Source organism: Pteropus alecto, unplaced genomic scaffold (genome assembly GCF_000325575.1).
Source record: "Pteropus alecto unplaced genomic scaffold, ASM32557v1 scaffold60, whole genome shotgun sequence".
NCBI classification, from domain to species: domain Eukaryota; kingdom Metazoa; phylum Chordata; class Mammalia; order Chiroptera; family Pteropodidae; genus Pteropus; species Pteropus alecto.
Genome location: NW_006430726.1, coordinates 5,195,794 through 5,209,816, shown reverse-complemented (window position 1 = coordinate 5,209,816; position 14,023 = coordinate 5,195,794). Strand labels below are relative to the sequence as shown.

Sequence of the window (14,023 nt, the reverse complement as noted above, 5' to 3'; positions counted from 1 at the left end):
GGCCGTCTTTCCAGGAGGAAGAGACACAACCACTGTGCCATGAGCCTTGTTTCAGGATCCAAGACAGAGGCCAACTTGCAGCAGTAAGGATGCCCAGGTAGCTGCTCCTCAGACAACTAACTACACTTCCCAGGGTGGCCCCTGCCCACCCCAGAAACGCCAGGCACCCTCCTGCGCTTGGGGTCAGGACGCTCCTGACTCTCAGGGACATCCAGGCGTCGCCCTGTGTCCCTCCTCTGCTCCTGTGCCGTGGCCATCACAAGTTCAAACTTGGTGGCAGGCAGATGACGATGCTGCTGTCTCCCCGTGCCCGCTCCGCCCGGCCTCGGTGGAAACGCAGTGCCTCCCAGGAGGCTTGCCTGAGCCACTTCGCCGTCGGTGCCCAAGACCTGGCCACGAACACGGAGAGCTCGGGAGCCTCTGAGCACGCCTGGCAGCTGTAACTGGGCGCCCTTTGCTCACCCACTGAGCCGGAGCCGGCTGAGAGCCAGCGACATGTGCAGGCAGATGACGATGCTGCTGTCTCCCCGTGCCCACCCCACCCGGCCTCGGTGGAAACGCAGTGCCTTCCAGGAGGCTTGCCAGAGCCGCTTTGCGGTCAGTGCCCAAGACCTGGACACGGAGAGCTCGGGAGCCTGAGCACGCCTGGCAGCTGTAACTGGGCGCCCTTTGCTCAGCCACTGGGCCGGAGCTGGCTGAGAGCCAGCGACATGTCCCCAAGCCTTCCCCTGAGGTCCAGACGACCCCTGACCCCAGGATCCAGCCAGCCTCTCCTCCCCTAGCTCCTTCAGGTGCCGCGTCTCAGGACTGGCCCCGTCCCCCCGATGGAAAAGGACCACCTCGAATACGATTGATTTCACGTCCAAAGCCAGTTGAGACCACAGGTTCGAAGTCGCCCACAGCCCTTCCCCTCCCGGAAGCTCCTTAGGGCTTCCCAGCGGGGTGGTCACAGCAGAGAGGGACTGGTGACGTCATGTGAGGACATTCTCCCTCTGTCACCGCCCAGCATGCTGCCCCGTGGCTTGCCTGGGACAGACCGAGCCCATCCGTGTGCTACCTGGTCTCAGCCTTTAAGCTTCACCCCCCTCCAGAGCCACCTGTGTCTTAGTGATGACTGGAGCTGGGGGCACAGGACCACCTCAGTCAGCCTCCCCGCCCAGCCCCGGGTCCCTGTGAAAGAAAGCCACTGTCTCCGGGAGCCGGTGGAGTCCCTTGCTCCCGCTGGAGCCCACAGAGAGGGGGGTTCACCCTCTAATTAACTCACTCACTCCTCTGATCAATCTATAAACGTGCTGATGCCTTCCCTCTGCCAGGCCCTGTTCTGGCCCCTGGGGACAGGGTGACTCAGGCGGTCTCTCCTCCAAGGCCTCCCAGGGGGCTGTCCTACAGGACTGTCTTGGTCCATTCTAGCGCGACCCCTTTGCTGAAACATACTCTGATGAGCCCCTCGCAGGGGGCAAAATTTTTGTGGACTTTCATCCCCCGGAGGCACACGTGAGGGACTTAAACAAAAACAATCCCCTAGAGGGAAACGGCTGTGGACCCTGAACCCCTATTTCTTCGTGAGTCACGGCCTCCCCTCGGCTCCGTGCGGGGGGTCTCGGGAGACAGATTCTGCTCCCCACTTGGGGGCTGCTAGGAGGGAAGGGGCGTGAGGTGGCGCAAGGGTGAAGGGGTGGGGCCCCGTGCCTCCCGCCCACGAACACTTCCCCTCAGGCTGGTGGCCGTTCTGGTTCTTCACCCTGCAGGGAACTGGGTCAAAGGTCTGTCCCTCAGGCCCCCCGCACCCTGACCCACAGAAACCTGTCCCATATAACAGTGAGGCTCCTGAGGGGCTGACCGCTCCCTCCCTCACAGGCCCTGGTCCCACCCTCTTCTCCTGGGCAGGGTGAGCCTAAGGTCAGCTCTTCCCAGCCTTCCCCCAGAACCCCTGTGCCTGCGGCCAGGCGGTGGGGAGCCTGGAAGGACGGACGGGACGGCCCACTTCGCTGATTCTCTCACGGCTGAGGGCCTGACCCCTGGCCCCCCAGTGCAGCAGGGGCTTCCCGTCCCCCGCTTCCCAGCCCTGGGCTCCTGGCGGCCCGGCCAGCTGCTTTCCCGCCCACGCAGCCGCCGTTTCTGCCCCCAGCTGCTGCTGCAGGACAGGGCATGCTTCTCCCGCTGCCTCTCCTCTCTCTTGGCGGCGGGCCAAGCCACAGAAGCCTCCAGGAGTGACCAGCTACTTCAGCTGAGGTCACTGCCCAGGGCGCTTCCTCCTCCTGTCTCAGCCGCCGGCTCTGCTGTCTCGGATTCCGCCTCATGTCCAAGCGCGCGCTGGAACGGACGAGGCTCCCGGCTGGAGAACCGGGGCTGCTCTCCCTGCGGCCCAAAGGCCGGGTCCGGGGCGGCGGCGCCTCAGTGGGTGAAAACGTGGCCTCTGCTTCCCAATCGATCGCCTCCTCCTTTGGGGTCCCCACCGCTTCTCCGGAACCCTGTGGGGCCTGGGTGGAGACCCCTCCTCAGCTGCCCACTAGGCTTTCCTGGCCTGAGTGGGCCTCTGTCTGGAGGATCCAGCCAGGAAAAGCTTCTTTTCTACTAGGAAATCCCAAGGGTCTGCCTCCCCCCGCCCCCGCCGCCCCTTACTACAGCCTAAGGCAGATCCTCAACCAGGGCGATCTGCCCCCCAAGGAGCATGTGGCACTGTCCCGAGACGCTCTTGGTTGTCATGTGAGGGTGGAGGGGTGCTACTGGCCTCTAGTGGGTAGTGGCCAGAGATGCTGCTCAACAGCCCATGATGCCTCGGTCAGCCCCCTGGACAAAGAAAACCTGTCCGCAAACATCAATAGTGGCGAGGTGACGAACCTTGCCCCAAGGGGTTTGGTCTCAAGGGAGCATGAGGCTCTCCAGCCTGGTGGTCTACGAGACCCCATCAGCCTCTTCTTCCTCCCACCCCAGAGACTCCGCCTCCCCCGACCTCAAGTTCTGGGTCCCAAATACCTGGGGGACTATCCGATCAGTGTGCGCCTTCAAACAGACTAATAGTAGTAACTGCTCATGACAAAATTGTTGTCACCTTAAAGAAAACATTCCTCGCTTGTATACACGATGGCATATTCTGGGCATTTTATGTTTGTAGCATTTATGTTTGGGCATTTTATGTTATCAGTTTGATTTTTTATTTTAACATTCGTTTGCTGAATGTTGGATAAAGTTGTTCATCGGGCCTTAGGAAAAAATTTTTTAGTAAGCCTTCGTAACACAGTTTTATCTCAACAGAGGAATACGTGGTTTCCCTTAGTGATTTTGTAGTTCGAGTAAAGGAAATATTGACTTCTTTCAAAGTAAGGCATTTTACATCAGCGAATGTATTTTAAGGAAGGGACGAGAATGAGTCTTATCTTTCTGCGAAGACTCGCACGAGATTTCCTGATACGGAGGTGAATGAAATGGCCTTTCTCTAGACATTGGCCTCCCAAGTCAAAGTTCTTGAATTCAGATTCACCTCTCGAGTGAAAGCCAAATCAGTGACATCTGCTGTGTCTGGAAACTTTGAAGTCACACGTCAATCCCTCCGCCGAAAGGAGGGTCTGGGGAATTCAAAGGGAAGGGGAGTGTGTGAAGGTAGGTGCGTGTGTGTGGCTGAGGCGGCCTCGCCCTGAGCTGGCTGAGCTGGGGGTGCGAGGCAGGGGCAGGAAGTGGGGAGGGGGGGTCTGTTTGCGGGGAGCGGGGGAGAAAAGCAGCCAGAGAGCAAAAGGGGAGGAAAAGCCAGCGGTCTAGGAGGAGCACTGGGCTGGCAAGGGACCGGAAGGCGGGTGAGAGGGAGTCGGAGCAGAAGGGGTAACGGGGGCTGAGGGGCCAGGCGAGGTGGGCGGAGAGGAGGGGTGGACAGCGTCTCGAGTCAGGCGAAGCGGGAGACTCTGCATGGGAGAAGTCTGACTTTCCTCCTCGACGGCGTCTGGATCCCTGAGTGCAGAGCGGACGGGAGCCGAGACAGGAGGGAGGTGCCCCTCAGGCCCACCGTCTGGCCCAAGTCTGTCCTGGCTCTGCGGCCCGAGGACCCTGGCCCCCACGCGCGGCACCCTCGGGCTCCGGGCTCTGTCTGCGGGGCCCGGCGTCTGCCCCCACCCCACTCCCAAGGACATCGGTTCCCTCCTGAGCCCTCGCTGATGTCAGACCCAGTCGGCCCCCAAGCGCTGAACGCGGGGGTCCCAGCCTGCCATCCCGCCCTCACCCCAACATCCCTGACGCTCAGCACCTGTTCTCCGCCTCGCTTTCCCACCGTCTCCTCTGAGACGCTCCACCCGGGCCTCGCCGAGTGCGAGTCATCACGGGCTCTCTCCCTCGGAGGGGGAGAGGAGAGGGCCCCCCTCGAGCCCCTTCCCCACAGGGTTCAATTCTCCACGCGCCAAGAAAGGATTCCTGCAGCTCTGCGGCGCTGGGCAGCGCTGCCACGTGCCTGACGGCTCGGCGACCCCGTGACGCTGGCGGCATCTGGCATGGCGGGTGTCGCTCTGCGCCTGGTTATCTACGTTGTGTGGAAGAGAAGTGGCCGACAGGACCACACGGATTCCTGATGGTTGTACCCGGCTGGTCGAGGACCCGAAAGAAAGAGCCCTGGGCGGCTGGGGACAAGGCCGTCCGATGCAGAGGGGGCGGGGGAGCGTGGCAGTGGCACGGTGCCTGACGATGTTTGCATCACGCCTCAGTTCCCGCCCAGAAGCATCCGCCGTGGAAGGGACAATGGACAACCACCTACAGAAGATGACATCTGCCAGCCTCTGTCATCGCTCACCCAGCACTGGCGCAGCGGGCCCCGCACGGAGAGACGGAGGCTACGCCTGAGGCTGACAGCGTGGACTCCCGCTGACCGTGGCCAGTCCAGCCACTGCCACCTCCGCATGCCCAGCCTGCACCAACGGAGCTCAGTGCTGAGCCTGGGGAACGGCACTGTTTCTTGGGGAGACCAACGGGGCGCAGAGTGGCACGGTGACGATCTCGGGGATGCTGCTCATCCTCTCTCTAGGCTCCGGGTCCCATTCCCTGCCCGAGACGGGTCCCTGCCCATCTCGGACAGGTCCCATCCAACTACCTGGCTGATGACCTCAGCCTTGACCCTGACTTCGGCACATTCTTAGTCCTAACTCCTTAAATCTCTCTACTGCCACTTGCCCAATATCGACCCCCTTTCTTTTTTTATCCTTATCGAAACAACACAGATTTTGTTCAAGATGACACTATGCCCAGGCAAAAATATTTGGTTTCACAAGCATATGAATAGTTCTGGCCAACGGAGGCAGTTCCCTGAATGACGAGGCAAAGGCTCACCAGGAAAACTGGCTCTCTATGGTCCCCCTTTGCCCTTTCACTGGGCCTTTCACCCCTTCTTTGCGCCAGGACTACAGACGAGAGGTCTGGGTGTGCAGCAGCCACATTGTGACCGTGAGGCACCAAGCACGTAACAGATGACAGAGCAGAAAGCTGTTAAGATCTGCAGTCCCTTGTCTTGTCTGAGCCGCCAGACCAGCCCCCACCTGCCTACCCTGGGGGAGTCCGCATGTAAATCCAGTCGAACTCTGCTTAAGCTGCCACAGGAAGTGTTATGGGTTGAACTGTGTTCCCTACAACTACATGTTGTATTCCTAGGATCTCAGACTGTGACCTCATTGGGAGGTGGGGTCTTTACAGAGCTAATCAAGTTAAAATGGCATCATTGGCGGGGGGAACGCTCAACCAGTGTCTGGTGTCCTTACAGAAGGCGGGAATTTGGACACAGAGACAGACACGCACAGAGGAACGATGACTTCTCGCCTGCACCCCTACGAGACGGGGAATTTCTGTCATCTGAGCCGGTCCGTCTGTGGTGCTGGGGCGGCCCCGGCAAACGGACGCAGCGGGGTTTCTGGGATTTGAAACGAGGCATCTTCCTACATACGACGAGCCGGGCAGTCTCCCAGCTCTGCCGCCTCCCTGGCTCCCGCTAAATGTGATCTCCACAGACATCTCGGATACCCCAACGTTTGCAAACCTCTCCATGACTCAAGGTGACTGTGCATGAGAGGTAGGGACAGCCGGTAAACTGGACTTGATTTTAAGGAGCCATCGAGAGCAAGTGGACAACGGGCGGTCCTCCTCCTCGGCCTTGGAGCTCTTAGCCAGAGGCGGGAGGTCAGTCCTTCCCTCTCACCCAGGCCCAGCCTTTTCTCAGTGGTGTCCACGTGGGCGCAGACCAGCCGGTGACACCGAGTCCTCTCGGGACCCAAGTGAGGACACGTAGCATGCCGGGACGTGGTTTTACATTCCTACTGACCTGTGCTCTGACTTCTGAAGACTCACGTCTCCCGAGAAGTTGCTCAGTCTGGTTGATTGATCCTGGAGACTGCTTTGGATGCAGGAGCTTCAGTACCCTAACCACGAGGGCAGGGTCAATTGGGGTCCCCTGCAAGGGGCTTCATTCAGGTCTCCAAATTTAACACGCGGCCTAGTTCCACCGAGGACCCGGAAGCCTGGCCACTCACTGTTTTACGGCGAATGACCTGGAGGCCCCAAGCCCGCGAAACAGACAGCAAGGTGTTCAGGCGGTCACTTCGAAATCCCCCCACCTCTGCCATTCACTCACTCCCAAACTTCTCAGCAGTTTTTCAGCGACATTTGAGACGGCTTTTCTCCCTGAGCAGGAAATATATAGATTGGGAGGACTTCATTCACTTTGATCGCTTCTTTGGAGTAGAATCGCTGGAATCTGACTGGCACTTTTCCAAACGTATATTAACGAACACTGAGCTGTCAGAATGAAACTTTTATGACAATAACACATTGATGTACATGCTCACACAAAGAGAAGATTTAAAAGACTGCTAATACCGACAAATGGGTCTTAAAAGCTTCCTAAACCACCGCTGGTCTTTGATATTTAATTAACACGCGCAGGATCCAGTGTAAGACACGCTGTTTGGCAAATCTTAATAGTTACTAATAACATAACAATGCGTTTTTATTTCTATGTGCCATTTAAACAGAGTTAGCAATGCTTTTTCCTTCTCAGATGTGACGTGTAGTGAGACTGAGGGTCAAATCTGTTCCCCTTGTGGGCACAGGGCTGCTTCCCGCCATCACGCGCTTGGACCTGCTTTTATGAGCTGCTCGGTGAGTGGTTCTTACGACGGAGAAGGTGCCTCAGATGGTTTCAATGACGCTTCTCCGTCACGCAGCATCTCGAGTACTCACTCGAGGTGTTGTAACCCTTGTTCCCAACTTACCTTTCAGGGCTGGCAGCTGTAGCGCGTTTCCTGTTTGACCGTGTACATCCTGTGCGCGTCTGTTTAACCTTTCCCCCCATGCTCAGCGACCCTTCTCTCCCTCTGTGTCCTCCGCCCATCTTTGCTCTGCTAACGCGCTGCTGTTGCTTCTTCCACGGTTTGGCTACGCTTTTAGAAAAATGTTCATCAAGTCTTTAGAGGCTACGCTTCTGCAGTTCTTCAAAATCTCCAACCTTTGCGTAACGAAATACTCAGAAACACAAGATTTTTCTAAAAGCACTTGGCCGTAAAGAAAGTTCGAAGCAGGTGGCAAAGGTTGAACTTTACATGCTGTAGAATTTCCAAACTTAATTTCGAAATAGATTAAATAAATGGAACTTCGAAAATGTACTCGTTTCCTATAAACAGAAGGGATGTGCCTGTCACCTGTTAGTATCCATATGAGCACAAATCAACAATGGAGATTTTCAGAGCATCTAATTATATATGCATTGGTTAAGACAACTATGTAAAAACCACGCCCATGAGAAGGCTGGGAGATGTTGTTAGGCTACACGCACACGCACACGCACACGCACACACGTACCGTTTCATGGGGGACAGTTTCACTCTGAGAAGATGAAAACGTTCTGGAGACGGAGGGTGATGATGGTTACACGACATCGCGAATGCCCTTAACACCGCGGAACCGTCCACTTTAAAAATGGTGGAAATGGCACAGTTCGTGTTATGTGTATTTTACCACAGAGTTTTTCAAGTCACACTTAAAAAATAAAAAAAGGAGCACATGCTTGCAGGTTCCGCTCTGTCCAAAGCCCACCTGCCCCACAGCGAACGCGCCCGCTTCTCTCTGCCTTTCAGGTCCTTGCTGGATCCCCCACCCCAGTGAGTTCACACGCTCTGCCCCAGGTAGACCTGTCTCACCTGGCTTCCGCCGGGATCGTTGTTCTTTAAAACAGTCGACGTACTTCACAGGCAGAGAGGCTGGTTCGGGCAGAGGCACAAACACATAAGAAACACAGGATGTATTCAGGGAACGGTCGGCGAAAGCATTTGCTCAAAATCCCACGACACTCCACCATCCTCTTTCCTCTACGTGGAGTAACGGTGGCCCAGCCGCAGACGCCTTAAATCCCCAAATCGCCTTGTCCACCCCCACCCCCCAGACACCCTCGTGCACCTCACACTGTCAGTTCTATCAGCCTGAACCGTATGAATTTGCAGCAATTGTGGGTCAGAATGGTTCGATATCAGCAATTTCACGTATCGACCTCATAGAATTTCTTCGAGGCCCTTACAACTCTCTCCGCTTTATGCTCATCATCCCGAATGCTCTTCTAGCCCAAGTCTCGCCATCTGCCCCCCGGATCCTGGCCGTGGCTCCTCACCAGCCTGTCTCGGCACGTTGCCAGCCCATCTGGCCTGCGGTTACCCCAGAACAATATGAAAATTGTCCCCTGATGCCAGCAAGACACATCCCGAAACTCTCAATGGAGCCTTCTAGGCTCTCTACAGTCCACACGTGGCCCGCTTGGGCAAACTTATCTTCTGCCCTTCCCCGGAAGGGGTCTTAGAGCTTGCCCAGTGGTTCCCAAACCTGGCTTCACATTGGAAATCCCCTTGTTCTTACTTTATCAATCACTCACTCACTCACTCACTCAATCTAGCCTTACATTCATTCACATATAGGTCTCCTATGCCCAGCACTTAAAATCTGTTTTTAATTAACAGACTTTATTTTGGGGTGCACTTTTAGGTTCACGCTAAAGGGGATCAGAAACTACAGGAGAAGTCACACAGACGCACTCCCCTCCCCCACGTATACACAGCTCCCCACCATCAACGGCCCACATCAGTGCGGAATGTCTGTGATGATGCCCCAGCGGACGCGTCACGATCGACTACAGAAGAATGTTTTGGAGTGGGTAATATATACATCGTTTGAAAAGATCCGAGCACTATAGAAGCGTACTCAGCAAAAATAAGTCTGTCTCTCGTGCCTGACCCCCGACTCACCGCCTCCCTCCACAGAGGTAGATTCTAGGGTATAAAATCGGCTCTGTAGGCACGTCTCCGTACACAACGTCAGCACAAGTACAGCAGGCTGTATACACTACACAAAACTTAAGTATTTCCTCTTGAGAACACATACTGAAGACCGCTCAGCGGCCACACAAATTAAGCTGCTTTACTCTTTCTAACCACGTTCCGCAGAGTTGTCAACGGTGTGTATTTGTATCTTTACCTAACCGTGCCCTATGGAGATGGGGCGTTTTTTAAACTGCAGATTTCCGAGCCTCTTCCCAAATGCATTGGATAAGATTTTCCAGGGGCGGCCTCAGGAATGTCTCTTTTATACACTTTTTCCAAGTTACTCTCATATAAGCCTCTCAAGGTACTCATTTACAAAGCAGTAAACGAGTCCATCCTTCTAATATTCCAACTGAGAACACGGCGGGGGGAAAGATATAAAGTGATTTTCCCAAAGACTCACGGCAAAGAAGTGAGAGGCAGAGTTAACAGAACGGCAGGGCTCCCTGAACAAGCCGTGGGTGTGAGTGACCCATCCGCGATGCGCACCGTAAAGGCGTGGCCGTGATGAGTAACCCCAGATGCCGCAGTCCTGTTTATCAGGGGATTTTTAAGTGATCATTTCCTTGCAGTGCTGATGCTGACCTGCCTTCTGAGGCGTCGAAGGAATCTTAAGGCAAACACCATCATGATAACCTCTGAAACTCTGCTTTGCGTATAAAACTTTTCTCTTACGAAAAGCAGGTCCTTTGCATTTTGCCTTTTCGGACAATGAGGTGATGACCCTGTTTATTGTAACATCTAGAATTCCACTATGCAGAAGTTACTTAACTTAATAAACAAGCCCCCTATCAAAGGCCATGTAGGTTATTTCGAGGAACACAGCCTTTGTTCACTGATTTTCCAACTGCGTGTCACGAACCCCCGTGGGTTTTCCTAGGGGCACGGGGATGGATGGATGAGACCTCTGCCCTCGAGGCCTGGCCTCCCCCACGACACTCCCGATATCTCCAGAACGCCCCTGGGTGGCGGGGAACCCCAGACCGGAGTCGGCCTTCAGCACAACGTCGCCGACCCCCAGCTGTGAGTAAGCCGCAGGGAAGACCCTCTGCTTGCTCTCCATCCTGGTCTCCAGCCCCGGCCTGGATAATTCCTCCTGGTGCCTTGGAGGAGGTTGAGCAGCACCCCTGGCCACCACCCAGGACCGCAAAGCTGTCACGCCCCCAAACTGTCTCCAGAGATTGCCTAGCGAGGGGGAGGGACTTTCCAAAGTCACCCCCAGCTGTGAGGCGCTAGTGTGCGTGAGAGAAAGCGGCAGGTAGAGGGACAGACGTCTGTCAGCTGCTAGTTTGCAGCTGCGGAAAGACTTCAGAGGGCCCCCCGAAGTAGCATGCGGCCCACGAAAAATCTTCACACGCGTAAGAGCCCACGAGAAACGCAAGCAAACAAGGGCTTTTGAAGTTTCCCCGCCTTCTCTGCAGTCATTCTGCTAACGCAGAAAAGCGAGGTTACGTTCGTTACCAAGGACGTGTAAACACAATCTGGGTTCTGTTCTAGGCATTTCCGAACGTCTAAAGGGAAAGGGGGAAAGTGGACTGGGATATTGCTCCTTGCCAGGCCTCAGCTAACCTCCAGGCCTTGAGGGAGAAGAAAAGGGGGAAAACACTGTCTGGGAACTTTCCAGAGTTGAAGACGATGCCAGGACTTTCCCAAGCAGAGCCGTTCCATTTCTTCCTCCCACCCCTAACGCCTGCCTCCCCTTTCCACAGCATCACGTAAACCAAACAAACCAGGAGCTGCAATATAGGCAAAGACTAAATCTCTAGACAAAAATACAAATAGAGAAAGAGGAACCACCTATGTATATATATCACAGTCTACCCTGTGGACTCACCTGCTAAATGTCACCCATCATCACATTAAAATGAAAGCCTGCCATATCCTGGGCAGACACTGTTCTCCAGGGTCAGCTCGGCCAGGAAGTGTGCTGGAAATTCATGGTCTGGTCATTCCTAAGTACTCTCCAGAGGGCAGAGTTCAGGTCGAGTGAAAGCTTGTGGCTCCACCCCTTGACAAAGCCCCACAGCCAGGGAGCAGGTGTAGCCTGCCAAAAGCAAACAAAAACTTCTCTCAAACAACAATAAAGTTAACACCAGCAGCCTGTCAACACCAATTAGCAAGCCCTGCAGCAGAAGCCTGTTAGAATCAGTGCTCAAATCCAGCTCCATCCTCGGGAAGCAGAAACTGCCTTCCTCCCAAGACACAGCCCTTAGGCCTGCTATACTTAGGGGCCCAGCTGGGCAGAATTATGACTCTCCCAGGCCCTAGGCCCTTTTGATTTCCTGGGCTGCTTCCTCCATAATATTAACATCAAAGTTTATTTTTGATATATAACTTTAAATAGTTTAATGTTTTTTCTTCGTGTTTTAGGCGCATTCGAATAGGTTTGTGTGGGCCTGAAAACTAAAACGTTTCCTTGTTGAACGTTTTAATTTCCTTTGGGGTTTTTTAATTTTAAAACATTTTTCTGGGCCCCTAGGCACTGCGCCCACTATGTCTCATGGAGAAGTAAGCCTCAATTCAAATTTAAACTTTTCTGTCCAAGGCCTGCTGCAATGCTCAGTTCAAACGTGTAAATATAAAATTGTCTTCACACTGCTCAGTGAAGACACTTCTGCCATAAAGGAGCAAGGACTTCTCCTAACACCTAGAGAGAGAATAAAAAATAAATAAATAAAAATAAAAAATAAAAAAAAATACTGTCATCCATGGCCTATACATCCAACCAAACACAACTCTGGCCGCTTTTAAAAGTCCATTCCGTTGATGAAATGGCCGACATAATAGACCTGGATGTTAAATACTTCAACTCGTAACTTAAGAGTGATCTCTTACTCAAGTACACCAAGAGGTTTAAAAAGAAAAAAAATCAAGGCACCACACAAGATAGATTTTTCTCCAATATTTTATTTATATAGAAATACTTAAAAAATGAAGTAGCACCATTACTTAAGTTTTACCTTTATTATGTAGAACTTTAAATGTCAGAAAAATAAAACTCTTGATACAATTTCAAATCTTGTCTCAGCAAATATAATATTAGTATTTGACCATGAGGTTAAAGGCCCTTTATCATAAAATAAAATATATTTTCTTAAACTTTGCTCAGTAAAGTACATTTAAGCTCAAGTAACGTCACCTACATATACATAAACAAGTGGTAAACAAATGTATTAAAATAGAAATACTAAAACTATAGTGGTGCAACAGAATTTTTGTAACTTGCACTGAATTCTATTTATACAAATGTTAGAAAGCATCGACAGTTCCTTTTGACATGTTTATACATTTCCGTTTTTTTTTTTGTAATAATATAGAATAAAATATGCTTTATATCACTGAATAGAAAATATGCTGGGTGAAGCAGATCTAGAAGATTTGTCTGAACCTATAAAAATCTCCATCCCAACAGAATACTGTTCAAAACATTACACATTTTATGGTTTGTAATTCCGTCACAATTGTGATTATTAAAATAATACAGTGTTCTTTGCCATAAGGCCATACTAAAATAAAAAGATTTAACCCAGCTACAAAAAAGTTCACTGAACTTAAATTAAAATACTTGTAAACATCTTTGCAATATGAAATATAATTTTTCAAGTCAAAAAAGAATAAAATACTTCAATCTGTATTAATGCAATTTCTCTTTAAAACTTTTAAACGTTTTTAATATATAAGAGATATGTTACAGTTTCTTTAACTTTAATAAAGCTGCAGTGTCCTGGTTTCACAGGAACTCCTGGCCCTTCCGCGAGCATTCCGAAAGGATCCACTGTGTTCTAGAACAAGCGTCGTAGGAATCCAGCCACAAAGGGGGACACACCAAAACAGTCCACACATCCCATAGCACTATTATTGTCGTCTTCATAATAATTACTTGTTCATTTTTTCCTACTTTACGAAAATGGAAAACTTGTGGGGTTTTCTTCTTTTGGAAGCTTCCTATTAAGTACAGTGTAAAAACTATCATTACTAGAAGGTCGCCGTTCCTATTATTTATAGAGCATGCATTTCAGGTGGTTTCCCAGGCTACAGTACTCTTGATGCAGATATCCTGGCAAGTTCCCTTGTTTAAAAATCAAATTTTAAAAACGAGCGGATACTACAGCTTTCCAAGCCCCTCTTGGATCTCGGAGTGTGAGCAGGGCGGAGAGGAGAGGAGGCGGCCGCGGGAGCTGGGGCCTGAGGATGGAGGGGAGGGTCCCCCTTCCCCCGCGCAGGCGCGCTGCCCTCAGGAAAAGATGCGGATGGCCTGAGTGACCGCCGTGTGGCAGACGGGGCACTCGGGCTCGCTCTTCTCGCAGATGCGGTTGGCGCACTCCATGCAGAACAGGTTGTGACCGCAGGGCACCAGCGCGGCGATCACTTCGCTCTCGAAGCACACGGAGCAGTCGCGGCTGCCCTTCCTGCGCAAGCCGGACGACGACGACGAGGAGCTGGAGGAAGAGCTGGACGACGACGAGGAGCCGGACGTGTCGGACGGCTGCAGGCCGGGCAGCTGCGCCCCCAGCCCGTTGGCATAGGCCGCGTAGGCCAGGCCCCCTCCGCCGGGGTCGCTGCGCACCCGGCGGGCCAGGTGGTGCTCACCCGTCCCCGGGGCCATGTGCAGGGGCGGGGACAAGCGCGGGCAGCTGGCGCCCGGGTGCAGCCGGCGGTGCACCAGCAGCCCCAGGTTGGCGTTGGAGGGCGCGCTG

General features: G+C 53.0%; 1 protein-coding gene and 1 long non-coding RNA gene across 2 annotated transcripts in view; both read right to left on the bottom strand.

Annotated features, from left to right (window-relative positions):
- The window catches only part of LOC112484028, a 23,497-nt gene extending 11,745 nt beyond the window's left edge, over nucleotides 1-11,752 (bottom strand). Inside the window, exon 1 of the long non-coding RNA XR_003047870.1 lies at nucleotides 11,161-11,752. This is a non-coding gene — a long non-coding RNA (uncharacterized LOC112484028). The remainder of the gene's footprint in view (nucleotides 1-11,160) is intronic.
- A 461-nt stretch (nucleotides 11,753-12,213) lies between these two features.
- MEX3B (mex-3 RNA binding family member B) overlaps nucleotides 12,214-14,023 on the bottom strand; it is a 27,166-nt gene continuing 25,356 nt past the window's right edge. Inside the window, 1 exon segment of the mRNA XM_025050418.1 lies at nucleotides 12,214-14,023. This exon segment is cut by the window's right edge and continues 110 nt beyond it. Coding sequence (XP_024906186.1) covers nucleotides 13,561-14,023 — 463 coding nt within the window. The 3' untranslated portion in view covers nucleotides 12,214-13,560.